The 27,932-nt window shown below is 39.2% G+C and overlaps 1 protein-coding gene and 1 long non-coding RNA gene across 2 annotated transcripts; one reads left to right on the top strand and one right to left on the bottom strand.

Annotated features, from left to right (window-relative positions):
• The first annotated feature begins 626 nt into the window (after positions 1-626).
• On the top strand, positions 627-4,949 carry LOC148361234 (uncharacterized). Its single transcript, XR_015851122.1, has 3 exons — positions 627-723; positions 876-939; positions 4,701-4,949. It is a non-coding gene; the product is annotated as an uncharacterized LOC148361234 (long non-coding RNA).
• Positions 1,113-25,278, bottom strand: ern2 (endoplasmic reticulum to nucleus signaling 2). The gene is made up of 24 exons (XM_088341977.1): positions 25,015-25,278; positions 21,846-21,963; positions 21,743-21,776; positions 21,585-21,657; positions 21,443-21,515; positions 19,384-19,506; positions 19,215-19,316; positions 19,053-19,112; positions 17,704-17,929; positions 14,896-14,974; positions 14,599-14,749; positions 13,127-13,272; positions 12,879-13,058; positions 12,480-12,624; positions 10,510-10,596; positions 10,354-10,441; positions 10,094-10,283; positions 8,382-8,478; positions 7,069-7,268; positions 6,849-6,996; positions 6,610-6,737; positions 4,717-4,840; positions 3,067-3,134; positions 1,113-2,990 (listed from the first exon to the last, which is right to left on the bottom strand). Exons 1-24 carry the CDS (start codon positions 25,078-25,080, stop codon positions 2,808-2,810), a joined length of 2,889 nt encoding a protein of 962 aa, XP_088198103.1. The 5' UTR covers positions 25,081-25,278; the 3' UTR covers positions 1,113-2,807.
• Between the last annotated feature and the right edge of the window lie 2,654 nt (positions 25,279-27,932).

Genomic DNA, 27,932 nt, shown 5'->3' with positions numbered 1-27,932 from the left:
GCTTTATGAGGGCAGTGTTGAGTTTGTATAGTGGGGTGAGTGGGTTCAAATGGAAAGCTGCATTCACTCAACAGTTAAAATAAACCAGTGAACACATTCAAAGCTAAACATGAACGTTATTTTCCACAGTTTGTGAACAAATGGAAAAGATCCCTCGTCATTCGTGATTATAATATATAATAATAATAATAATAATAATAATTTCCTTGTATTGTCATTCTGTGTAACAATGTACACAGAACGAAATGTCGATTGCACCTGACCCGTTGTAGCGAGCCGATGCAGCCGCAGCCAACAGAGGGCGCCGCCGACCACTTTTTAAGTCTTAGGAATGACTCGGCCGGGGCGCGAACCACCGACCTCCCAGTCTCAAAGCGGGCGCCTTACCGTCTAGGCTACTGAGCTGGTAAATGTCGATTGCACCTGACCCGTTGTAGCGAGCCGATGCAGCCGCAGCCAACAGAGGGCGCCGCCGACCACTTTTTAAGTCTTAGGAATGACTCGGCCGGGGCGCGAACCCGAACCTCCCAGTCTCAAAGCGGGCGCCTTACCATCTAGGCTACTAGTGTAGGTTACTAAGGTAGGCTGAATGATTTTCAGTATTTTGCGTGATCAAAGCTAAACATTTGGAGTTGACATTCTTTTTCTGATCCAGCTCGCCCGAGAACAAAGTCTGGATCCTTCCCCAAAGCCAAACAGAGTTTTGCATCCTTGGTGTAAAAGGTCAGTGTGTATTTTTTCACCTCTAGATGATGCTATATGGTGTAAGTGCAACTGAAAACAAATGCTACAAAGCACAAGGAAGAATACAAACTATGGAAACTCAAAGTGACCAAAACTCATCATTTTTTTTAACTTTTCATTTTCTTGCTTAGCCTTTTTGAGGTTCTTTTAGGTACCCGTAGAAGCGAGATGGCCGGCAACATCAGCTCCCTCTTGGTGAGGCTCATGTTATGTAATACAAATTCAAAGTTTTCAACCTGAGTGTATCAAAAATGCACATTTATATGACAGGTCATGAACATTTGCTTATTATTCAATCAAGTTTTAACCACTGGGAGGTGCTAAATAATAGACAGTGTCCCTTTAAGTAAAACAATTAAAGGCAAGCGTTCAATTCCCTGACCTCATTTTTATTAAAGAAGAAAATATATCAACACACGCGTCTTTCTTTGTCAAAAAGTACAGGTTTAATTTAGAAAATCCCTCAAAATAGGTTTCCATAGTGCAGTAGTTAGCACATTCGCCTAACATGCGAAAGGTCCTCGGTTCAAGACTCGGAGGAAACATTTGTTGGCCTGGAGAAGGATGGGCACCACCAGGCTGTACTTGCCCAAGAAGTGGTGCCCCTATGACCCCTAGTGGTTAAGGGATCCAACCAACCAATCTATAGTGCACAGTACCGAAAACAGCTTTGCCGTTAAAAAAAAAAAACAACAATGGGAGTGAACATCAGTAGGCTTTGTAGTGGTTACCATGGAGACGTGTTTAAAATCACGGTGCAATTCGTCAGCCAGTGTTGCTACCTTCGTCTTCCTTTATAAAACACGGTTATCTGACAGCATTGTTATAAATAATATTTGGCAAATGTGGTTATTTGGCAATCTCTTTAAGACAACTTTGTGACTAAGGCCTCGAGAAATACAGTATACTCTTAAAAACCGCAAATTTAAAAGTCATTTTCAGTGTGGTATGTAAGTGAAGCACTTCATAACATCTTTTCAAGTCTGTTAAAAATAAATAAACTTTGCCCTGGCATTTTAATGTAAATATACTATACACCTTATGGAGGACCAATCCTGTCATATTTTAGAAAAAAAACATATGCCATAGAACTAAATGGACGCATAAATCACATACATATATGGCATAATTTTTTTCACTTGTTCATGCAGTTTGTCATTTTTTTATACCTGTATTTGTTTTGTCGTGTATTCTGTCTTGCATGTTGTTGTATATTTGTCAATTTATTTTTTGGATGTGTGTTTTCTCTTGTGTATTTTTCGTGTGTATTTTGAAATCTATTTCAGTATTTGTTTGTTGTGGTCTGTCCTGTAGTTTGTCATTTATGTATTTTACAATTTTTTCTCATTTATTTTGCCGAGCATTTTGTCATTTATTTATTTCTGTATTTTTTTGTAATTTACTTTGTTGTGCATTTTGTCGTATATTTCGTCATTCTTCATGGATATTTCCATTTCATCAAAATAATATGTTATTCAAATGAGGAGGCGGGCCGAAATGGCTAAGCTTTTCACCCATTGGTTGATTGGCGTGCGCACTAATCAATTGCAATGCCTTCTTCATCACTGATCAACCAATAAGTGAAAAGCTCAGGGAATTTGACCTGCCCCTTCATCTAAAAGTGTTTTGTTGTGACAAAATAGAAGACAAAATAATTGATAAACTACCCAATTAAATACCAGACAAAACAAATACTAAACTAAATGACTAAATCAAGCAAAAAAATGGCATTTATTTATTGTACTCAGGTATAAGATGTATTATTTATTCATATGAAATATATATGTAGGTTTTTATCTAATTATTTCTACATAAGGCAGGATCGGTCCTCCATTTACACCCAGTAACATCTTCAAAAATGGTCTGCATTTATATAGCGCTTTTCAAGTTAATGAAGACCTCCCAAAGCGCTTTACAATGTGCTCAACACTTACCCATTCACACCCACACCCACACCCACATGCCAATTGCCTTGCGTGCAAGGCAACTACCTGCTTATCGGCGGCATTAGAGATCGAACCCGAGACCTCTTGATCCTAAGACAAGGCGCTTTACCTCTTGAGCTATTTGGCACCGGGTGGCATGTAATAGGGGTGAAATAATCTTTCGTTAGCGTACCCCCGCAGTGCCGTGTGCGTGTGCATCAGTAGTTTTGGGAAGCGGGAAGTGAAGTAGTCCACAAAGCCATCAGGAAGCTCGCCCAGGCTTTTCTGCACTTCTGGCGGCAGCTGATGGTAGTGAGCTTTCTGTAAGAAGACTTTATTTCAATACAGGCTAAAAAAATATTAGGTGCACATGACAGTGACAAGCGACTGGGTAGACCTTGTTCCTCATGGCCCTCAGCAGGTCTCGCACCGAGCTGCCTTTGTAGGTCCTGAAACGCCTTAAGTCTGGGGATCAAACCCGAAGAGAAACGTGGCGGTCCGGACATTATTCATGTGATTCAGAAGACCGTAATCAACAATTGGCTTAAGGCAGTATAGAAAAAAATTCAGCAAAACCGGCTAACTCGCTCTCTGAACAAAAGCTGATACTTCATTTTGTGATGTTTGCTATAAAAAAATAATAATTGATTTTTTTTTTAATTTATTAGGACAATTTTACAGGCTTTAGGTGACGTTGCTGTCATGCACTTTTTGGACCAATTTTTATATCTTACCTATGTTTTTCTTATTGATGTTCACTATGTTTTGTGTATTGTTTCCCAATGCAAACTCTATTGCACCCTGGTCATCCTTGAAGGGGGGGTTCCCACTTGTCAAGTTTTCTTATTTTATTCATGTTGAGGTTTAGTTTTTTCTCGCTCGCATGTTGGTTTAAGATCAGGGGATGGTGTCATTGTAACCTGTGCAGTCCTTTGAAGACATTTTGTCATTGAGGACTACACAAATAATGTGACTTGACTGATAAAACCAGAGCCAGTGTTCCATATCAATATAAATATACCACCTAAAATTTGTATCCCTCCCGCAGTTGCTTTACAGTGTCGAGTCTAATTTTGAACGTCATTTTTGTCCTAAGTAATGGTTTCAAAACAAGGTGCAAGCAGAGTTATTTTTTAAAAATGTCACAAAATACTGCAAGAGAGGATACCAACAAATTTACATTCAGTGCAGACGGCGCTGGACAAAGGAGAAAGAGTTTGCGCACCCATTCCTACCTCTCAGGAAATCAAATTGCTCCAGGTACTATGCTAGGGCTGTCCTGTGGCTTTTCATCATAACGTGTCTCAACCAATATTCCCTCAAATCTTCCACGGGTCTGAGCGTTCACACGGTGAGCAACGCTTGAAACAACAGTGAGCAACAGTAATTCTAAGTGTGGCAACTAAATAATTATCAGACATGTCCAAAACTTGACATCAAGTTACATTTTGCTGAGTTTCCGGCAATGCAAAATTATTTTTGTCTTTTGAATGAATTGACTCATGTACTATTGCAAAGGTTGTTCGGCCTACAAACGTCATTTGTTTCTACAATTCTTTCACAAAATTTCCATTTCTTTTTTATCCTGGTATCTTTTGTCGCATAATACTAACATTTTTGGGGCCTTATTTAGTCCGTTGCACGATACAGAACTGTATTTAATTACATTTTTTTAGTGGAAGTATAATGTTGGCAACAAGATTGACTTAATATAATTGGAAATTATTTGAATGCATATGTGCTCACAAAAAAAGAGCCATATATGGCACGCGAACCATAAGTATTCATGAAAAAAAAAGCCATAATTATATAGCCATATATATATATATATATATATATATATATATATATAAGGGAAATGAGCAAAAAAACAATTAAAAAAACATAGGGAAAAAGGAAAAATACATTATTATTTTTCTGCATTTTTTCTTGTTTACAGTTTTTTTGTATCGTTTTTTTTTTTCATTGTGGCTGGTATTACAAATGTGGGAAAATGCAATAAGTAATGCTAACATTTGAAAATGTTTTCAGAAATGAAACTTCATACCCATCTGCAGAGGTGTGGAGATGTGCAGCCTCCAGTTTGTCCGCACCACCGCTCGGTGCTCGCTCTCAAGTTTCACCACTATCTCGCTGTCGATTGCCTCATTTTCAATGCGGTCGCTCACATCCTGTGTAGACATGAAACATCTTAAACAATCAGACCTCATTCGGCTAGCAGTACAATTGTATGACTAACTTAGACGAGCGGTTCTCAACTAGTCTGACTTGAGGACCCACCTTTCCACTCTAATGAAGTAACGATCAAATCAAGAAAAAAAGTGTACTTCTCAAATGTTCCTAATAAAATGATTGTGCAGAGATAGTATGATGCATTCACGTTTTCTTTTTTCAAAAAAAACAAAAATAACCAGCAAAAAGAAAACGACTTCAAGTACTGTATATACTTGGATATAGGCCTACATTGCATGTAGGCAAAATTGTGTACGTAAACAATAATAAGTACCCAATTGTGTAGATAGATAATAAAGATCAATAGCCTGGTAACAAGCTAGAAGTATAACATTTGTATCTACAAGCAGTGCTTTAACAGACACTACACACAATATTTTTGTATTTTGCAATCGTTTCCTTGTTTGATTTGATCATTGTCCGGTGCAGCCTGTAAAAAAGTTTTTTTCTTACATTTAAGCATGTGGCTTTTAATCAGGTGCGCTCTGTGATTTGAAATTTATGGTACTGTACATGATTTAATCATTCATTCCTTCCAGCCATTTATCCTCAACTACGGTCGCAAGTGTGCTGGATCCCAGCTGAATTCATGTAGTGGGCAGAAAAACCCGAATTGCATGACACACAGAGACAAATAACCATTCATTCACACAGTTATTCTGACAAATAATTTTGACTCTCTAATTGAGGTACTTGGAATGTGGGAGGAAACCGGAGTGCCCGGAAAAATTCCACTCAGGCATGGGGAAACCATGAAAAATTCGACAAATGGAAGCTGGTAAGTGGATTAGAACCCAGCATCTCTGAAATGTGAGGCAAACGTCACACACCTAATGTAGGCAAATGTTTTAATTGGTGGGCCACATTTGGTGAAATAAATTGCCATTAAAAATGTATTTGATTTTATTTGTATCTACAATATGGTCTTCAATCCTATGCCTTGGGCATACTAAATTTTTCTTATATCGCTATTTCAAAAAGACATACCTAAGTTTTTGGCCTTTTTTGTAAACATTTCATTCATGCAGAATAAGGAGATGTGTCTTTTTAGAAAAGCGGCATAAAATGCCTTTATGAATAAAGAAACATGCAGACATGTAGAATTTATGTCTCCTTTTTATTTTAAAATACACAACTTCATCAATTTGGTTTTGAAACACTAAATAAAAATCTTGATGGATGGAATACCTAAAAAAATACCTGGTGAAGAAAAATGTAGCCAGCTATTTGAATGTTGGGGACGCTGAGGACTATAGTAGCACCAAATCAACCCGTTTTTATGATTTGAACTTATTTCAACCATTTTGTACATATTATTACACTTTTAATCTGGCGGGTCAGATTTAAAAGCCTGATGGGCCACATGAAGCCCACGGACTGTAATTTGCCCACCCTTGTCCTAACCAGTCATCCTACGTTCCGCCCGATTTAATCATTAACTTTAAAGATATTTCAGGATATTTAAGATAATGATGGGCATAGTTTTTAAATGAGTTTTAAGACCTCACTTCTATTCGAAACAGAAAACCGAGATGTTTCAAAATAATAAACTTGTTTCTGTGGACAGCCGACAAAATGACTTAACGTGTTTGGTGAGATTTCCACAAACACGACAGCCAGATACCGGATGCTTTCCAGGCGTGACACAACAAGGCTACGCGGTGCTTGGTGAATTCTAAACAACGTGTGAGCAAGTGTGACAACTGACTTGAAAGAAGAGCAACTGCTTCTCAGGGCTCCAGAAGAAAGGATGCTTGAGCACGCCGGTGGACGAGGGCCGAAACTCCGCCTTGCCGCTGATCATCTGCTTGATGAGGTCCTCGGCCACAACGTCTTCTGGTGTAGTGAGATATTGCGAGAGGTTACTTACTGGAACTGTTTGGTTGTTTAAATAATTCGGGCAGATCGGAGAGCACTCATAACATAATATTAACTATTCCTTCTCACCGTATAAATTGTCCATGAACTGAGTCAGTGAATATTCTCCTGACAGGATGTTCATTTGCCTCATCAGAGTCTCGCCAAACGGGTGCTTACCCCTGCTGATCACGTAGTAAAAGACGCAGCCAGCTGAGAAAATGTCCACGGCAGTGGTCTAAAAGACGAGTGAGAACGCTTTATAGAAATAAGAAATCCACACGATGCAGTATAAAGGTGCCTAACTTACTGGTTTGCTGCCTGAAATGTTCTCCAACAGCTCAGGGGCGATCCAGCCTTCGGTTCCCAGGATTCCCGAGCGCAACGAGAAGCTCTCCCTACCGTCCTGGATCTTTTTGCACAGCCCAAAGTCGGAAATGAGAGCTCGGACTTTACCCAGTGCGCATGGAAAGGACAGCAGGATATTCCGAGGTTTTAAGTCCCGGTGTACTGGACGAAGGTTGAAAGAGGCAGGAAAGAGCAAAAGAGCACTGAGGAAATGTATCGTTTATAGTTCATAACAGTGCTTTCAAAATTCAAACTTTAACTCAAAAGTCAAAACATTTAAAGATGACCTAAATCTTGAGTTAAAGTTTTAAATCTGCTGTAACTCAAGGTTAAACTTAAATTCAAGGTGAAATATTTGACCATTTTACTCAAAAGTCCAACTTACACTAAATAGCTCACAGAGCTGTTAAAAGTTTTAAAGGTGTTTAACTTAAGTCTTCATGAAGATTTAACGCAAGTAAAAATGTTAATTGAGAATTGAAAGATTTACCATTCAATTAATGGCCCAACTTACACTAAATAGCTTACAAAGATGTGAAAGATTTAATGATTTTTTTTTACCTATGAGTTAAAGTTTTAACTCAAGTTTAAACATTACAAAGAGATGAAAGGTTTATGAAAAGTTAAAGCTTTAACTTATGGCTTAACCTTACAGCAGCTCTAACTTAATTCAAAACAATTATTTAACCCTAAGTAATTCTTTCTCTCAATCGTTATTAGCATTAAGTCTGCAGTGAATCATGTTTAAATTTCAACTGACAGTGGAAGCTAATTTAACTTACGAGTTACTTTTAAGCCAACTTTAACTCAGTTTTGAATGAGATATATGTTAAACCTTTGAGTATTCTACCCAAAGTCCAACTCTCATGCAATTGTTATTACTTTATAGATGCTTCAACTCTCAAGTTAAAGTAATAATAGATTTTAATGAAAATCTTTCTTTTGATTAAAAATGTTAAAGCTTTTCTTCAGAGTGTCCCTTATAAAGTGAATGATACAGGGGTCACCTTAATTATAATTTGATTGTATATCATCAACACCAAAATCAAATCATTTTTTGGGGTCAGAATGACTTTAAATTTATTGTATGTTACATGTTCTGTACATGTACAACTGCGACTATGCATAAATTTACTAAACATTATATTTTTTTCCTTTTGTATATTTTTACCGTTTTTATTTGCTTTAATTGCACTAAAGAAAGAAGCCCCCCAGTTTTCTTAATTACAATAAAGGCCATTTTCTTCCCATCTTGTGCGTTTATGTGACACGTACCTATATTGAGTGAGTGGAGGTGAGAGAGGCCACACATGGTCTGCTCCAAAATCACGATTGGATTCAGGTCAGAAAAATAATCTGGCTCTTCCACGTACTGTTAACAAAACAATAGCAGGATGCACATCTGTTACGGTGCTGTGAAAAAGTATTTGCCCCTTCCTGATTTTTGCAGATTTATCACTAACAACGGTTCTGATCATCAAGTCCATTTTAATATCACACAGAAACAACCCAAAAATGCAGTTTTGAAATGTTGTTTCAATTTATGATTGCGCAACAAAAATCAAAACCTATCTGGCCCTATGCGAAAAAGTGATTGCCCCCTGAACCTCACAGTGAGCTGGGCCACCTTTGGCAGCGATTAAAGAAATCGAATGTTTACGATAATTAGTAATGAGTCTTTCACAACGCGGCGAAGAAATTTTGGGCCAATCTTCTTTGCATTTTGTTTTTCAAATTTACCATATTGGAGGGTTTTCTTGCATGAATTGCCTGTTTAAGGTCACACCACAGCATCTCAATGCTCCCGTATTTGACTTGGCCACTGCAGAACTCATTTCATTTTGGTTTTCGAGTCATTCAGAAGTGGACTTGCTGGTGTGTTTTGGATGTTGTCCTGCTGTATGATCTAAGAGCGCATGGGTTTGAGGGCACGAACTGATGGCCAGACGTTCTCCTTCAGGATCTTCTTGTCACGAATGCCCATTGCCCTTACCTGGGCCCGCTCGTTTGAGGCCGGCTGCTGCTCGTTGCCCGATTGGCTCCCCTCCTATTTAAACTCAGTGCTCTCATTCACTCGTCAGTCCGTCAATGAACCTCTGCACTTGCAAGGAAAGCATTTGGACCCTGTCCGGTATCCTACTCGTGTATCAAGTATTGATCCTGTCCGTCCCGTCCGGTATCTTGCTCGTGTGTCCAGAATCCGGTATTGATCTTGTCTGTCCCGTCCTGTCTGGTATCTTGCTCGTGCATCCTGTATCCAGTATCCGTCCTGTCCAGTATCCTTCTCATGTTTCCAGTATCCGGTATCGATCCCACCCGTCCTGTCCTGTTTAGTATCTTGCTTCAGTCTCCAGTATCGATCCTGTCTGTCCCGTCCTGTCAGGTATCTTGCTCGTGCATCCTATATCAGGAATCGATCCCGTCTGTCACGTCCTGTCCAGTATATGCTCTGGTATCATGCATATGGTATCAATCCTGTTTGTCCTGTCCGGTTTCGATCCCGTCTGCCCCTGGCTTCCTGTTTTCCGGCGCCTGACTTCTCTGTCTCATTTCTGCCCAGCAATCGGCGAATCGCTGGCGTTTGTGTTCCCGCGCATGACTGCCCCGTTTCCGTAAACTAAAGCTTGGTGTGAAAACGTTAAGCGTTTGGGTCAACCGTCTGTTCGGGTTCTGACACTTCTAGTAAAAAACAAAATTCACTATTCCAACCACAGCAAGTTGTACTTTTTCAACAGGGCCAGATAGTTTTTTGTGCCTTAATAAATGAAATCAACATTTCAAAACAGCATTTTGTATTTCCTTGGGTTGTCTATGTGATATCAAAATTGGTTTAATTTTATAAAACCTTTGTGAGTGATATAAATACAAAAATAAGGAAATCATGAGGGGCAAATTATTTTTAATGGCACAGTATATTACTCAGGAATAATTAGAATCAAATGATGAAATTGCCAGATTGTAGTCCCAGGGAAGCAAACAAAACTGACCTGCTGCAAGGTGGCGGCACACAGCTCGATGGCGATGTACGTGAAGAGGTTGTCTCTTTCCGTGCAGAAGTACCTGATGACATTGGGATGCGTATCGGACTGTCGCAACAGCTGCACTTCGCGCTCGGCCACCTCGAAACACTCAGGAAGGATCCGCTTCACCGCGGCGCGCCGACCATCGAAGTTGCCCCTGCGTCCCAAACGACCCCGAGGTGGGATCATTTTTCGCTCGGTGGGCGGGCTGACAAAGTGTCACGCACCTGAAGACGAACGTGCCCGAGCTTCCACGGCCAAGCACCTCCGACGTGTTGAAGGAGATCTTCCCCAAGTGCACCTCCTCGCTGGATTCTGCAGAGGGGAAAGCGCACCAATTAATAAAACTGGTTTTGACCAAGAAAGTCAATAACACTTGCTACCTGTTGCCATTTGTTGGCCTGCCGTACTGTTGCTATTAACGCTTGAGGCAACACTGCCGTCTAAGCCTGCTAGTGCATCCTGGGAGTCTGGACAGAGAAGGAAGTGAATAAGCAGTCTAGCTTTTCAAACAGTGGTCGAAATCTGTTATGTACATTACAGTGTAGTTTAAACCCCTTCGGAATTAACTTTCCATTGCATATGAAGTCCTATTTTTGCGGCTTGGTTTGAGAAATGTCATGTAGGCACATAATGTACAATGGGGGGATTTTAAAGAAAGAGGCACACAGGCCTCTTTACCGCATTGTGTACTGCAAAATTAGACATGGCACTCCAGGGTAAACACGTAAGAAAGACTTGAGAGAGAAAATAAAACTAAAGACTCAGGAAAAATAGACAAATTATTTATAATTTAGTGCTTAGAGACCAGTGTTTGGCACCTTACTTTAAAAAAGTAATCAGTTACAGTTCCTCAATACTTCTTTCAAAAAGTAACTGAGTTAGTCACTGAATTACTCAGTGGTAAAAGTAACTAGCTACCAGGGAAAGTAACTACTTCCGCTACTTTAAAAATAAGTTGATGTATGTCAAATAATTAAAAGATTTCAGAGCAAATACGAAACACCGCATTTACTCGTAGAGATGGGAATTCTGACTATTTTTGTAAAACCGCTATTTTGGTTCGGCTCAATAAAAAGAGCCGGCTTTTTCAGGTCCCAAACAGGTTCTTCGGGTTGTTTTTGTAGCTTTAATCCCCACATTACCAATCATTATGTAACATTATGCACGTAAGGACTTAAAAAGGGGGGAAAATAAAACAAGACAAAAATGAAAAAAAAAAGATACAATAACAAAAGGGAAAGGATGGATAAAAGAAGAAAAAAGAATAATCTTTGCATTTTAATACAAACACATGAACACTGAAAACCACAGGAAATATTATTAAAATATTAAAAAAGATAAAAGACTTTAACAATCCCAGGAAAAAAGGCGTTGCGGAGGGAACTAGCTGTTGATGAGTGGGGAGCTGGCTCCCTTCGATCAATTCCAAGAGGCAGCTCATAAAGACGTTTCTTTCGCGAACAACACGAGTCATGTGCTGTCAAAACTCAGCCCTCATTCGCCTCTTTTTTCGACACATAAGAAGATACTGTGTTCGTAATTGCTATCTAACTATATGGTCGTCGTTATTTTGAATACTGACATGATCAAATAAGAGGTGAAATAAATAATTCTGAGGAGAGCGGAAAACCCGGGCCAGGTTTACCAGGGCATGCCGCTGATGGCGTTGTGCAGCCTAGGTAACGCACCACTTTTGCTCGTCAGTAACAGTAAATAATTCGTTAGATTAACCTGTTACTGAAAAAAATGTATAACGATGATATTCTCAACACTATTAGAGACTGGCCTAAGTTGTAATAATGCAATGAAAAATATGCAAAATATGCATTATAACAATATCACAAAGAAAAATAGTTCAGAAAGTTTTAGCAGCAACGACTTTCAAATAAGTCGTGCATATTTTTCACAGATTTGGGGCCAAGACTCTTATTTTGTTAAAAAATATCAAGGCATGCCATCTGTTGAGAATATTCAGAAATTAATTCCAGACACATTTTTTTTTTAAAAGGTTAAATAATCACATGGCATAAATTGACAGTATTTTTATCATTTGTGGTCACCGTGGCTCAGCAGGTAATAGTTTATTGATTTTAGTGAATCGTTTTGCTGTAATTTGGGGTTCTTCTATATTTGTAACGAGCTTTTTTTGTCAGATATAATTGTTCAATTTCCTGCAGCACACTAGACACGGTCTCACGGTACACTGGTCTAAATATCAAAAGCACGGTATCTCAATTTATTAACTAATCAAGTTGATATCTCATACTCTGAAAAGTGACAGTTATCAAACCTCAGAATTGGAAACCAAGCTGTATTTTCTAAAGAAACCCCATTCAAGTTTCACGGTTACCGCTTGAGATATTCGTGTTGGTTGTAAGTGAAGAGTTGGACGAATCGAGTCTCGGTGTCGGCGGGTGGGTCTGTGCGCGCTGGACACAAGATTCAAATGCTTCCTCGAGTTGCTGCTGCAGAGCTTTTAGTTTCTTTGCTGCTTGCTGGTGAAACAAAAAAAAAAAATCACAATAAACTTCCTTAAAACTTGAATAAAGCAAGGGTTGAAATCAGGTCGCACAATGAGTTTGTTTGAATTAAAAAAAAAAAAAAAATCCAAAAATACGGCCAAAAATAAGTGTGCAACCCAATTTTGTTGTCACAGATCGTAATCACACTAATGATACCAGTGGAAAAGTTAGCTTAAAGCCATGTTAAATGAGCATGTATACTTCATAATCAAAATATACGGACTCACGCGGTACGTGAAGGCAAACGCAAGCCATCCTCCCACTAAGACGGTGACCACAGCCAAAGCCAGACCGTCCTGAGTCATGTAAACTGGGTGCACCGCAACCGACTTCTGGGAAGCTTCTGATCCTCTCCTGTCATCGTCTCCTCCTCCTTCTTGGCCATTTCTCCGGCCGACCATCCAGAACTAGAAGATTACTGAAACGTCAGTTGAGGTTGGCCGATTGCTTTGAGAAAATATTATAAACGACTCACTTTGTACTGGTTGTAGCTGGAGGAGTGCTCTGAGAAATGCGAGGCAGGGGATTGAGGGGGGATGACGGCTTCCCCTGAGCGTGGCAAGCTAACTTGAGATTCCCTTAACATTGTGGTGTGTGCGACTGGTGGGAGTTCATGGTGCCCTGCAGCGCATGACATCTTTAGAACCACAACTACAAAGTTTATCGAATGTATATCATCATCACAAAATATTTAAAATTTGAAAATGTTGCATATGTATGGGGAAAATACTTTGTTTTAATGAAAATGCAAGTGTTATAATTGTCTTTATGTATGTGGCTTCTACAGCTTCCAAAAAGACCCTCAGCACACTTTTTATGCCACTAATTTTGGCCCCTGTGAGAAAGGGTTTTCAACCATGTAGCCCCGGGACGGAAATGAGTTTGACACCCTAATTTAAAGCATACTAAACATATTTGTGGCATTTCAACAGAAAATTTGTTTCCCACCTTTTAAAATACAAAACCGCGCGTCACTTACTAAAACCTGTGCTTAAGGTTTAAAGCCCAAAGTAAAATCTCTATTATATAATCAGGATGGACATGAAGTATTCTAAATCAATTCTGTAAAATAGTACCAAACCTGACAGATGTATTTAAATAAAATTTGTTGTATTAAAGAATGTATTCTGTGTAAAATGATCTTACTGGGATAGCTAATAAAATAAACATTTACAATTTAAGCAGTTGTGCAAAAAAAGAAAGAAAATGGCTTCTTGAAACTTGTGTATAATTCATATAATTGCATTGCAAGTTATATAATCAGCAAATCAGGTTCTCATAGTTCTTTGACAAGTGTATTTCTTTTGAACATTGGACAAATGCGAAGGAGATTTACAGGATTCCAGTTCCTTTTTTGGATTATTATTGAGTGCGTTTTTTTGTTGTTTTGATTATTGCATCATTGTCTCTATTGGTCAATCATGTTGCGGTTTTTTGATTACCACACCCTTTAGAGTTAATCTGTTCTACTTTCTAAATTATGCGTTTTTTTTTAAAAGAGAGGTTGCAGTGGAGGATGTTTAGAACGGACTGGATATTGTACATCTTGTTCTCTTTGCAAGCTCCAAATAAATTGAATAGTATCTTATCACATTCACCAGATTTGTAATAAAAGAGACAAATCTCAATAAACACCCCTGATCTGTTTTTTGTAACCTTGAAGATTTAATAAAAAGAGGATGCTCAGGGTAGGGTGCCAGAAACGGGGAATGGAATTCTCTTATTTGAAGGCTTTTCCCCCTATTTCTCCATGCAAGGTCAAAACCCATCAATGTCTTCTTTCCTTATGAGTATTGACTAAACTTTAAACTTAAGATTCTTCATCCCGAACATCTACTAAAGATAATCACTCACAAAATAAAAGACTACATCTATTTCACTTTGTTTTAATCTACACCCACGTAAGTAAATCCCACCCTCTGTTCCAGGGTAAGACATTGCAAGTACCTATTAGCAACCAGTGGTTTTTGCGGCTGTTGGTGCTCCCAGGTGGATAGCGCACGTCGGTGGATGGGATAATCTCACACTCCCCTCTCCCGCTGACCGTCACGCCAGCCGTCTCCGGCCCTTCGATCCGTCCAAGAGTCAGACCTCGAGGCTACCAAGGAAACAAGGCTCGCTTTTAATTCAGCTCATCACATGTGCAATGCGCAAGGTTTTTACTGTTGTTGTGGGAAGCTGGGAGCATCGCAACCAAAACTTGGCTGGGAAGGTCACGGAAAATATATTTGTAACTGAACTCACCACCAGGGAGAATCCGTGGTGGACCAGGGAAATGGAAGCATAGAGGTGAGAGTCCAATTTTCCAACGTAGAGGGTGGGCCTTAAAAAGACAGCAAAAGTCCTTGTAATTAAAAAGGGCCTTTTTGTCTAGTCATTCATTAAAAATAATTATAGTGTTTTTACAAATGTTAACTTTTCAAAATATTTATTGGAAGTCCATGTGTTTGTTTATATTTTCTTTATAGTTTTCAAACTCCTTTCAAACACAATTTTCTTTCCATAGTATTTTTTTCTTACATGACTAGAGGAATTTTATGGTGAAAATGGAGTGTTAAGCCCACAGATGAAGCATTCAATTGAAGAACGAAACCAGTCATTTCCCATCCTTAAAACATGCATGTGAGCATCATGATTCATGACAAATTGGAAATCATCTGGGCTGAAATAGACAAAAATATTTTTTACAGTTGTTTTGATTTGGTACCAGTCACTTGTTTTGAAATAAACCGCTACATGTAACTTCAGATGGCAACAGTTTAGCCGCTTGCTGTGTTGGAAGCCTGGCCAGCTACCCGACGTTGTCTTGGTAACAGTAGCAGTAGGAAGACACAACTTTAAAGTATCTCCCAAAAAGGAGTGATTTGAGCCATAGTTTGTTCATTTTGACTAAATAATGTTACAAAACCACTTTTAAATGACTTAAATATTTACATGCATGTTTTGATTATTTTTAGGTTAAAACACAGAGGAGAGAAACCTTCATTTATAGTAAGGTGTCAAACTCAGGGCCAGCGAGACAAATGTGGCCCGCCACATTATTTTATGTGACCCGTGAGACAATGCTGAGAAAAGCACAAGAGAAAAATTAACTTCATCGCATCAAACAATGACTTGCAGTTTTAAATATGTACACCGAATGTATACAAAGCCAGGCCCCACTTGCAAAGCACCCACAGTAACTATATTGTCAGACTATATAGGGGAAATCTATCATAATGTTTTATTTCCTCAATCGGTTGTTGTTTTTATTTACGGCAATAGGAAAAATAACAAAATAAAAAAATTGCACCTTTGGAAAAGTTTTAAGAAGCTTTAACTCTTTTTGATAAAATATATAATATCTAACACAGGCCCCACTTGCAAAGCACCCACAGTAACTATATTGTCAGACTATATAGGGGAAATCTATCATAATGTTTTATTTCCTCAATCGGTAGTTGTTTTTATTTACGGCAATAGGAAAAATAACAAAATAAAAAAATTGCACCTTTGGAAACGTTTTAAGAAGCTTTAACTCTTTTTGATAAAATATATAATATCTAACAGCGAAAATCCTATATTCAGATAAACATTTTCATAAAAACAAAAAGCAGGAAGACTTTTGAACCAATAAATCAGTCATTTAAATCACTTTTTGCATGCTATCTTTGTCACTTTCCAATCAGCCAGAGTTTCCCAGAGTTAAATGAATTGTAGTGGAAATGAATTCAATTGTTTTCGTTGTTGTTTTTTTTTAGTTTTTTTTTTTTTATAAATGCAGTTTATAAACACTAAAACAGATTAAATCTTAGTAAATGAAACAAATATTGATGGGGGAAAAACAATATCCATCCATCCATTATCTGCACCGCTTATCCTCAGTAGGGTCGTGGGGGTGCTGGAGCCCATCCCAGCTATCTTCGGGCAGTGGGCAGGGGACACCCTCAACTGGTTGCCAGCCAGTCGCAAGGCACACAGAGACAGGTGGGAGGAAACCGGAGTGCCCGGAGGAAACCCACGCAAGCATAGGGAGTACATGCAAACTCCACACAGGAATGTTTGATCTCATGACTTCAGAACTGTTTTGCACAAGGGCTAACCACTGCGCTGCCGTTCTGCCCGGAAAAAAAAAAGTTTAATTTTAAAATCAAAACTTAAATCCCTGAAACATAATTTAAGTGTGCCCCGCCAAAAAGACCCTCAGCCCTCAAGCTTAGGCACACTTTTTATGCCACTAATTTACTAGTCCCGCCCCTGTGAAAATGTTTTGGACCATGTGGGCTCCCAAAACTGAAATGAGTTTGACACCCCTGATTTAAAGTAAACAAAACATTTTTTTTGCATTTCAACAGAAATCCAGAGTTAAATAGGGGATAGCACATATAAAATAAGCTTTATCAAAACGTTAGCAGTCGTGCAAAAAAAATAGCTCTTTGGAGCAAGTGTCTAACTCATATGAATCCATAAAGTTAAATAATCAGCACCAGGTTTGAGTAATTCAAATTAAATCTTAAATTTCTACCCCCAATTTTAAATTTTCAGCAAATTTCTAAATCATTGTTTCTTAAAATGATGAATAAACTCAACCAACTAGATTAGTTGACCAAGCCTAATTTTAAGAAGGTGTACGGAATTTAGAAATGTTTTACTGATGGCCACCATATCTTGGGTTGCAGCCTGTTATCTCATTCATGATGTGCATGCAAGTACATGCATTTCTTAGATGCACTCTTTTTTCCAGCTTTCTTGGGGTTTGGTTAGGCCTTTGGACTGTACTTGAAACAAGACTTTGACCATTTTCACACTACACTCAAATAGAAACAAACAAATGTATTGACAAACATGACGTTACTCTACACCACTCCAACACCCTCATGTCTTCTACTTAATGTGTTCTTCCTTCAACAACTTTGCTAAAAGTAAGCTAAAAGCAGATAGGCCCGGTAAAAAAATATCATAAATTCTCTTTTAACTCAGTTGGACATTTCTTATCAACTATTTTCAACTTTTTAAGTGCACCTCAAACAACACACCCCACTTTTAAATGTTATGTTCATGTGTGAGTCTTACACGAGTTGTGTTTGGGCACTGGGTTGCTCTTTCACAAACTGATAGCTCCACTTCAGAGCAGCGTGGGCGTCGGTCTGCCCACTAGCGACGGATGAGGAGGAGAAGGTGAGGAAACGTAACGTCTCCACAGCCAATGAGAGGTGAGGAGCATGTCGGAGCGAGTCGCCCGAGTACAGATAGACACCCACTACGGGCGAGCCGTAGTCCTGACTCCAAAGTACATCACCTAGAGGAAGGCATGTTGGGATCAGTAGTGCATTATCCCGGTTTACTTCAGGTGTTTTTGATTTACTTCTAAAACGGTTATGCAAGAAAGAGACATTAGTATCCTATATTTGGATTATATATTATACATTATATTTATTATTTTTTTTACTGTTAAAGGTTTTACATTGTACTGTTTACTTTTCTATACTTGAATTCATTTCCATAACTTTTTACAATGGAAAATGTAATTCAGTTGTCAGGTTTACCGTTTGCAGTTTTGAGTGCAATTTCACCCGATTCAAGAACATTATCCCGGTTGTGTATAATTCTCATTTCAGATGTGAATACTTTATACTAGACGTGAACATTACATTATTATAATATATATATATATATATATATTTATATATATATACACATCTAGATATCCATCTATAGATATATATAGATATATCTAGATATCTATCTATCCCTCATATCTTTCAGATTTAATTTCGCCCTAGGTTCCGGTCCGGAGCCTTCGCTCTAAAAATGCTGGTGTACTAGTGATCCAAGAGCCAAGAAGAGATCCGCAGGTTTGAGAGCATTCTCCATTCGGGCCCCAGAGCTGTGGAATGCTCGTCCCCATGATATTCGATCTGCAACCTCAGTGGCACAGTTTAAATTTAAGCTTAAAACACACTTCTATTCTATAACATATGAATAACCTTTATTTTATGTTGACAATATCTGTGTATTATTTGTTAATGCAACATCTATTGCAGCCTGGTCATCCTGGAAGGGGGATTACCTTATGTGCGGTCCCTTCTCAAGGTTTCTTCGTTTTCATCATGTTGAGGTTTTTGAGTTTTTCCTTGCCCTCATGTAGGGTTTAGATCAGGGGATGGTGCAATAATTGTCTGTGGTTTGCAATAATCTGTGGTCTGAGCGGCCCTTTGAGATTAAGTGCTATACAAATAAACATGACTCTCTCTCTTTATATATATGAATATATAAGAGAGTGAGAGCGAGAGAGCGAGAGAGAGAAAGAGTTGTATATTTTTGGACAACTGCAGTGCAACTGTACTCTTGTTGTAGAAATACAATATTAAATGTGATTCTGATATCAGTCAAAGTAAAGTTTTTCACATACAAGACCTTACCTGATTCTCTGTCTACGGTAACGAGGAGGCCGTCGCCACTGGATACGAGATGAGCCATTCCTGGATGAAAAGAGAAGGAAACAGAATACACAATGGTGGTAACATTTTAAAATAGGCCTCTTTAATGAGTTCCACTTGGACCGAAACAAAACTGACACCTACGATAGTCGAGTTTCTCATCATTCGGCAAAGCGGAGTAGTCATTGTATGTAGCATTCCATCGCAGCTCCTGCTTCTTGGTATCGTACATGGTGACCACGTACTCTGCATTGAAAAACATATGTAGTGGGAGAATATCTAGTTTTATGTACACCCAATTAAACAATTTTACCTGTGCGTCCGATATAGAGGAGAGGAGTGCTGGCGCACATGGAATCGGACGAGGATGTAGTTAGACTGGTTTGCTTCGTTCCTGTTTCAGGATCTACTACAAACCACACATCCTGCTTTTTGCCTGTAAAAAAATATATCACTTCATTGTCATTACGGGACCTATTTTTTTCTTGTCTAGTTTCTCGGTATACCAAATAACTCCTACTGACATTGTATAGGCACAAATGCGGTATTTAAAGATTTCCACCTGACTCAACATTTTCTTTTCTGAACTCAACCATTGTGGAGCAATTTTGTCCAAAACACATAAGAGGTAATTGGAGTCGCAAATGTATTTCAAATAAAGACCGTATTTTCCAGACTATGAGGCACACCTGAAAAACCAGGAATTTTCCAGGAATTAACAAAAAAGTGTCTTATATTCCAGTATGCCTTATGAACCATAAAATACAGTAGATAAAACTGGAAACTGTTACGATGCTCTTATTTCAGTGCACTATTCTTATAACTTTAGCCAGACTCTAAGCATGAAGTTGTATGTATTTTTGCCTATTTATCCTGACAGTCTTTTATATTATTTTTCTCTGCAAAGTACCATGTCTACTCTCGTTGCATCCAAGGTAACACTACATTGATATTGATGACAATAAAGACAATTCAATTCAAAATGCATTATCAAAATGAAATACTACAATATACGATAACACTTTATAAATGAATCATTTAAGATTAGTGATGAAACCAAATTATAAAATGTTACTATGAATTTTATTTATTTTTCTATTTATAGCTATCTTCGGGCAGTGGGCAGGGGACACCCTGAACTGGTTGCCAGCCAGTCGCAGGGCACACAGGGACAGACAATTCACTCGCTCATTCACACCCAGTGACAATTTGGACAGGTCAATTAACCTGACATTCATGTTTTGGGAATGTGGGAGGAAACCGGAGTGCCCGGAGGAAACTAACACTAGCACGGGGAGAACATGCACTCCACACAGGAAGATGGATTTCATGATCTCAGAACTGTGCCACACATGCACTAACCACTGCCCCTCCGTGCTGCCTTTCACAGTACTTTTTATTTTATTTCATTTCATTTAAACCGCATCACTGGGAGATTGCTAACAATTCCCATTCCATTTTTAACCCTATAAAAACCTTTTTTCTACAAATGTACTCATTTCCCTCTTCCTAGTGCAGTCTGAACCAAAGGTAAATTTGTCAGTAACATATTTTGCAACATTTTTACAAAAGACTATGAAAAAAATTAAGTCAATACGAGTTTCCTAAAGAAATGCGGGATGGAGATGAGTTTTAGGTGGCATGCAGTATTTGTTGATATGGGACACAGCCTCTAAGACTATTCTTAATTCATACATTTTATCAAATCATCTAACGTGCACACAGTATAAAAAATGCGCTGAAGAATTAGTTTTTGTCTCGAGAGCTGGTTTGACAATGTTGCTGAATTTTGTCTAAAATGTATGGTATGGCTCTCCACCCAGCATCCACCCCAAAGAAGAAATCCGGCTTCGACTTCCTGGTTCATGTATATTCATAACAAAGTATACTGTATCGCTAGCGCGCTAAGAACTTTTACATTTTTATTGTTTAATAGCTTGTGCATCCATTCAATATGGTTGGTGTAACGTGTGAAGAAGAGGCGAGCCGTTTCTTTTGAAATGAAAGTGGAATAAGAAAGCTTGATGTGGTTGAGAAAACGGAACGCTTTGGGCCACTTTTTACCACGGAGGACGACCTCTTGAAGCGCATCTCCCAAAAGTAAGTTAAAACTCACTTTATCTATCTTTGTAGAGCCTATTATTACAATACAGGTCACTTATACAAGCCCTAAACATACTTAATATAGCACCGAAGCACCTTACGAACAAATTCCACTTAGTAACGGTATTCCGGAACCTAATTCATTTGTAGGTCGGGTAGTGTCTATACTACAATTACTACAAAAGTACTACATATTACAACATAATACTATGTATTTTGCTTGTGCGAGAATCTGCAATCAAATTCCACATGTTTTTTGTGCATCTCACCCGTGTAAAGGACACCATCAGAGCTCCTGCAGGGAGCCGACTGGACCAGCTCTGGAATGGTAAAAGGGAGTTTCTGGGGAACACATCACCGAAATTTGAAATTTCAACACTCATACACATAATGTTGCTCGCCATTCCTCACCATCAGGCCTTCTTTGTGTTTTCCACCAAGGATGTATAAGCTGCCGTCGTTAGGGTCCGGGAGAAAACTCGTCCTTGAAGGTTACATTGTGAGAAATATCTGGTGAACATAATAAGTGTGTTGTGTTTGTGTACGTGTATATGTGTATATATGCTTACTCCGAAATGTTGATGGGCACTTGTATGACAGGATCTGGAAATAAAAAAAGGCTATTATTGAGAAAATTATTTGTGATAAAGAAGCACTCTTTTTCATAGAAACCTTCTCTGAGGGTCCATTTTATGTCCCCTGTCTGTTTGGAGACCGCATGAAGACTCCCGTCCAGCGTGGAGACGAACAGAAGGGATTCTGGGAGGGTGACAGCCTTGATCCCTGCCACCTGACGGTTCAAAAAAAAAAAAAACACTTGAGTGGCTGACTGGGAGTGTCGGGCCCTACAGTGTTTCTACTCCATAAACTATTCAGAGTTCCTCATTCAGCAGGATATCCTGATAAACACCCCTGCATGAGGGTTTATTCACCCCTCCTATGTTTACGGACTACTGGAGCACAAGTGTCTTCTGCACAGTTGAGCAGGATGGGAACCAGATCCTGCTGTGAATAGTCATATGTGCTCAACAACGTGTAAAATTTTAGAGGTTAAATAAAAACCAGTCACAGATATATATTCTTCAAAAACCTTGATGTTACTGCAGTTTACCAAGACATTTGTGGCTGAGACATTACCACAAAGTGTGTCATTAACATGTCCTTATAAGTCCGGATCACACAATAAGACAAAAATCATGACTTGTTCAATTCCTTTTTCATGAAGAAATTCATCTAAAAATGTGCTCTGCACTTCTTAAGCACAGAATTCATCTGGAAACTACAGTCATCAAAATTACTGAACAAACATATATGATTATTTGGAGTCTCCTGGAGCAGTATTTCTTAACCTTTTTTTTAATCAAAGGCACACTTTCTTATTTTCGTAAAATAGAAAAATAATTGTTAAGCTTATCATGAGTTTTAATTTATTTCTATTTACTTTTTGAAGTGCACTTAAACAACTTGATCAAACAAAACAAGTGAATAGCCATGAACTGATTAACCGGGAAGAAAATGTGCTGAACAATGCGTAGAATTTTAGAAAGATAATCAAACAAACACTGACAGCTATATACAGTATCATCTGCAAAAACATATTGATATTACTGTGGTTTACAAAGCAGCTCTTGGGTGAAACCCTAAGTATGGCATAAAAAAAGTCAGAATAAGACTATCATACAAAAACCATATCGCATATGACTTAATTAACTCAGGTTTCATAAAACAATTTTAAAATGTGGACTGAACCTCTTAAGCACAGCGTCAATCTGGAAAATTCATCCCAATATTTTGACAAAAAAAGCATTACTAAACAAATATATATAGCCATGTTCGGGTCTCTTAAAGTACATTATTTTGAATGTAGATGGTTTTGACCTGACTCAAGCCATGTGATTAAAATTTTGAAAATAATGACAAACCTTGAATCCTTTTTTTTCCATACACGGTAAATCCCAAAGTGAGATTTTTTTAAACAAATTTTCTGTTTTAGAAAGGCGTTAAAGGGACACTGTATTATTTAGCACAGGGTTCTCTAAACCTTTTGAGTAAGGGGCAGCATTGATTTAAAAAGATGTATACAGGGGCCAGAGGAAAAAAAAATAGCTGATTGATGTATTTATTTTTTATATATGCTGAGAACGTTAAATCCAATAACTCTGCAATTCGTGAGGAAATAGATAACATAAGCAAATTATTTTTTTTTACATTTGCATTTTCCTTCGCAAGTTGTGTTCAATTGTAAAGGGACCATTTCATACAATTGATTTCAAAACACGCACAATATACAAATGAATATATTGATTCGCAACTTAATACTTTAAGTGAATGTAATAGCTCCCTTTTTAAGCACTAAATTCGATTGACTTCATTGAAAAGGTCAGTTTAATAGGGCTATTTCAGACATATTTTGTTCCATGAAATATGGTATCTTGATGAATTGATATTTAAAAAATAATTTGCGTGAAAATGTAGCCGGCTATTTGAGTGTTTGCTATGAGCGCAATGAAAACTATAGCTTAAATGGGGTAAACAGGGACACAGGCTAAGAAATCCAGGTGAGTGCAATCGTAATGCCTTTCAAACAAAGACTTCTATTTTGATTCAAATAACAACTGAATAGGCATTTGCAGTAATTTCTCTGTTTGATAAATAGAAGTCAGCATATACAGCTATAGGTGGAGTGGTGTGTGGCTTTGGCGACATTTAGTGGACATATTGAAAACTGCAGGTTGTTATTTGACCAGAAGCGGCTTGTTTTTTTCTTATGCTTTTCTCAGCATCGTCTCGCTGGCCGCAAGATATTGGGCTTGGCGGGCTTAAAGCTACATTGTTTAGTATTTGATCACTAGATGAAACTGTATTGTTTAATGAGACCAAAAACCAATGCTAATTCAGCACAGTGAAGCAGCAAGATACAGACAAATATGGCGGCGACTACTAAATATGGAATCCACTATATAAAAAAATACACAATTCTCAACCTGTCAATATTGATAAAAACTAACATTGATAGGTGTGAATGAGTGAGCGAGTTGTCTGTCCCTGTGTGCCCTGCGATTGGCTGGCAACCAATTCAGGGTGTCCCCTGCCCACTGCCCGATGATTGCTGGGATGGGCTCCAGCACCCCCGCGACCCTACTGAGGCTAAGCGGTGTAGCTAATGAGATGAGATGATCATTCATGACGGCACGGCAGATGAGTGGTTAGCGTGTCTGCAGCTCAGTCCAGAGGTCATTGGATCAAATCCAGCTACCAGCCTTCCTGTGCAGAATTTCCATGTACTCCCCGTGCTTTCGCGGGTTTTTTCCGGGCACTCTGGTTTCCTCCCACATTACAAAAACATGCATTACAGGTTAATTGGGCGGTCTTAATTGTCCCTAGGTGTGAGAGAGCGAGTGAGTTGTCTGTCTCTGCTTTCTCGGCAACTGGTTCAGAGTGTCCCCTGCCCACTGCCCGAAGTTAGCTCGGATGGGCTCCAGCACCCCCGCGACCCTACTGAGGATAAGCGGTGCAGATAATGGATGGATGATTTGAATGATAAAGGAAACAATACATGAACTGTATAAATATGCATTTTGAAAATAAAAGGTGGATTTTACAAAACGTGAAGCTCACATGATCGTACGTCATCTTACCTTAATTAAAGTGAGTTGGCGTAACGTTTATCGTAACAAAACATCACACAACAGTGGCTATTGTTAGTAATAACCCTCCTTTTAAATCGTTGCTGAAAATAGCGACATGAGCTCACTGGACGAGTCTCCTTCGATGTTAATGGAGGCACACAAGCAACATTCGAAAGAAACACCTCAAAAGACACAAAAATTAGTAAGTTCACCTGCGATGTTTTCACTCGCCACGAGAGAAGAAGAAAGCACAACAGGGGCCACCCCAAAGCCCCCATGACACGGACCGCCTCTTCGCGTTCTACTCAACCAAAAAACAAAGGTCAAACGGCCCCTTGACGCTCTGCGTCGCCTCGAGTCGCACGTGTAACATCACAAGCGGCGGACATGTCGTTGTTTTGAAGACAACGCTGTCATTTTGGACTCCTCCTAACAGCGACGCAAGAGTTGCAAGTGCGTTTCCGTGTTTGGGGCCAGCCGCTGACGTCACATGCATCGTGGGCGGGGACGTTTACGCGAGGATTGACAGGGCGCTCTTGACCAATGAGAGAGGCGGTAAAACCTAGAGGGGGCGTGGTGCGAGGAAGACTCTGGAACACGTGGAAAGAGACGGCGCAATAGTTGACAGCGTCATCGCGCGTCGTTTTGTGCAACAGAAAACGCAAGAGGCGCTCATTCTATACTTTTGTGACCTGATGCTGACCCACGCCTATTTACATTAAAACTGTGTGCCCCAGGATGTAAAACGTCGGGTTGAACAAAAGACAGAATTGTCCTTTTTAAAGGAAACAGCTAGATGGATAGAGAAATATAAAGACAGACATGTATATGTAGAGATATATGTAGAGAGGGAGAGAGAAAGAGAGGTCAGACAGACAGACAGATTGAGGTAGTGAGAGATCGAGCTACAAAGAAGTAGGTTGAGGGATATGTAGAAAGAGTTAGCTAGAGGTAGAAAAGGATTGCTAGAGATAGAAAGCTAGAGGCATAAAAAGATAGATAGGTATATGCAGAGAAAGAGAAAAATAGGTAGAAGCAGAAATACATCGAATGCTAGAAGTAGAAAGAGATAAATAGTGTTGGGAATTAATATCAAAATGAGCCATTTATCAAATTGATCAAATTAGTTATCTGACTCCATTAACCAAACACAACTTACATTCACCCAACAATTTATGCGCGCTCGTTTCTTGAGGGAAAAGATGAACAAGAAAGCCGACATTTTCACACGGGGGCAGGCTTAATTTGTGTACTCCATCGAAAACGGCCGAATTAGTGTCGTTGGCGTCCATGGGAAGCCTTTTTCTCAAGTCCTTTAGCTCTCTCCTATTGGCCATCTTCTCCCTGAATGATTGCGTGCCGACTCCTCCCATGAGCGTGCCAAGGAAGTCCCCTCTGGGCTTCACCATCTCGTCGAAGAGTATCGCGATGTCTGGAATACTCAAAACAACACAGAGCGTTTCTACGTCATCAGGGTATTTCTGCGTCTGGTTTTGCTGATTTAACAGCCTGGACAGCTGATTGGCTGATGCTCTCTTTTTAAACCCCCGGCTTCCAAGAGGAAGCCGTCAGATCGTTATGCGAACTGTTGCCAACTGCTCAGTAATCAGCCTTACGTCCCATTCCCGCCGTTTCTGTAAACAACATTTTCCACCAGGGTGCCCTGACATCGCACCACAGCCCAGCCAGTGAATATCTTTTGCATTAAATGTAAATTGTATTCGATCGTATAAAATCCTTTATAGTCAAATGTATACAATCCTTCAATAGCTATAGGCAGAAAGACAGCTAGAGTTAGAAAGAGCTATATAGCTGGCGGTAGAAAGGGATCGATATCTAGGGCTAAAAAGAGATGGATAAAGGTAGATAGATTTAGAGGTAGAAAGATATAGAGGTAGATAGAGGTATCTATTGCATGGAAGAGCTGGATAGCTAAGTTGCTATATTACAATAATACTAGTCATAGAGCAAGATTGCTAAATCGCAAGACAAGCAGCAAGTAGTCAACTAATAGCAAGTAAGTTATTTAGCTATAGCAAGATAACACGAAAAAGGAAAATCAACAGATAACATACCGCCACGGGTGCTAATGCCACTCTTATAAAGGTTCCATTCTTGTGAAAGCATCTAATTTTAGTCAATTAATCTATTTATCTGCCCAGACCGGGAGTACATTTTTCAATCTAGATCATAGGTGACCAACCTTTTTGATGCTGAGAGCTATTTTCGGTTACTGATTACTACAAAGGGCTACCAGTTTGATAAGCATTTCTAAAATAACGTATAATCTTATTACTATGTTATTATTAGATGTGGGGTAAAATTAGCCACAGTCATATGTTGGCCTGGAGAGAAATGGGTGCCATCAGGCTGTACTTGCCCAAGAACCCCCCGTGACCCTAGTGGTTAAGGGATCATCCCACCAACCAACTCATCTGAACCAACCAACTTCTGCCTTTTTGTAAGCGAACTGACTAATTTGCAGATATTAATACTAATTAATATCTATCTATCCATCCATCCATCCATCCATCCAAAAAATAAAGTTCCCTTGGACCAAAAGGAAAAAGAAAAGTTGAGCATATTGTGGTATTGTCATGATTACCGATTGAGAGCGCCTGCGACTGCTCAATTGGCGCCAACAGCCTGGACAGCTGATTGGTTGATGCTCTCTTTTTAAACCCCCGGCTTCCAAGAGGAAGCCGTCAGATCGTTATGCGAACTGTTGTCCGACTCTGTTCCTGTCCTGCTTTTCTCTGCCTGATCTTCGTTGCCTACCTGTTTCCGGACCTGACTTCGCCCCGTTCTGCATGCCTGTTACCTGACCTGTTTTGCCCCGTTACCTGCCTGCCTCCTGTTGCCGACCTAGTTTCCGAACTTGACTCCGCCTTTGCTTTCCAGTCCGGGTCAACGACTTGTAATTCCCGCCTCTCTCCGATCCTCCTCACTAGACACGGAAGTTCCACTTCCGCATCTCCTCTTCCTCTTATAAATAAAACCGAGTAAACGAACGCTACTGGGTCCTGTCTCCGTTCCTGGTTCGTGACAAATATACAGTTGTTTTTCAAAAATATGATATTATATAATATTTCAAAAATATTTTTGGGAGTCAAAGTACCTAAAAGCCAGA

The sequence above is a fragment of the Urocampus carinirostris genome, chromosome 8 (assembly GCF_059441175.1).
Source record: "Urocampus carinirostris isolate Australia breed hairy pipefish chromosome 8, RoL_Ucar_1.0, whole genome shotgun sequence".
NCBI classification, from domain to species: Eukaryota; Metazoa; Chordata; class Actinopteri; order Syngnathiformes; family Syngnathidae; genus Urocampus; species Urocampus carinirostris.
Note: the sequence above shows the minus strand (reverse complement) of the source record. Positions and strands in the feature narration are given on the sequence as shown.

Bases quoted from the DNA above. Each gene is read 5' to 3' on its own strand.
- ern2 (XM_088341977.1), bottom strand. From the start codon at position 25,080: ATGGGGGCTTTGGGGTGGCCCCTGTTGTGCTTTCTTCTTCTCTCGTGG. The intron at 13,059-13,126 runs GTGAGTCGTTTA...GTAATCTTCTAG, and splicing joins CCAGCTACAACCAGTACAAA to TTCTGGATGGTCGGCCGGAG. The intron at 10,597-12,479 runs GTAACCGTGAAA...TTCTCTGTCCAG, and splicing joins CAACACGAATATCTCAAGCG to ACTCCCAGGATGCACTAGCA.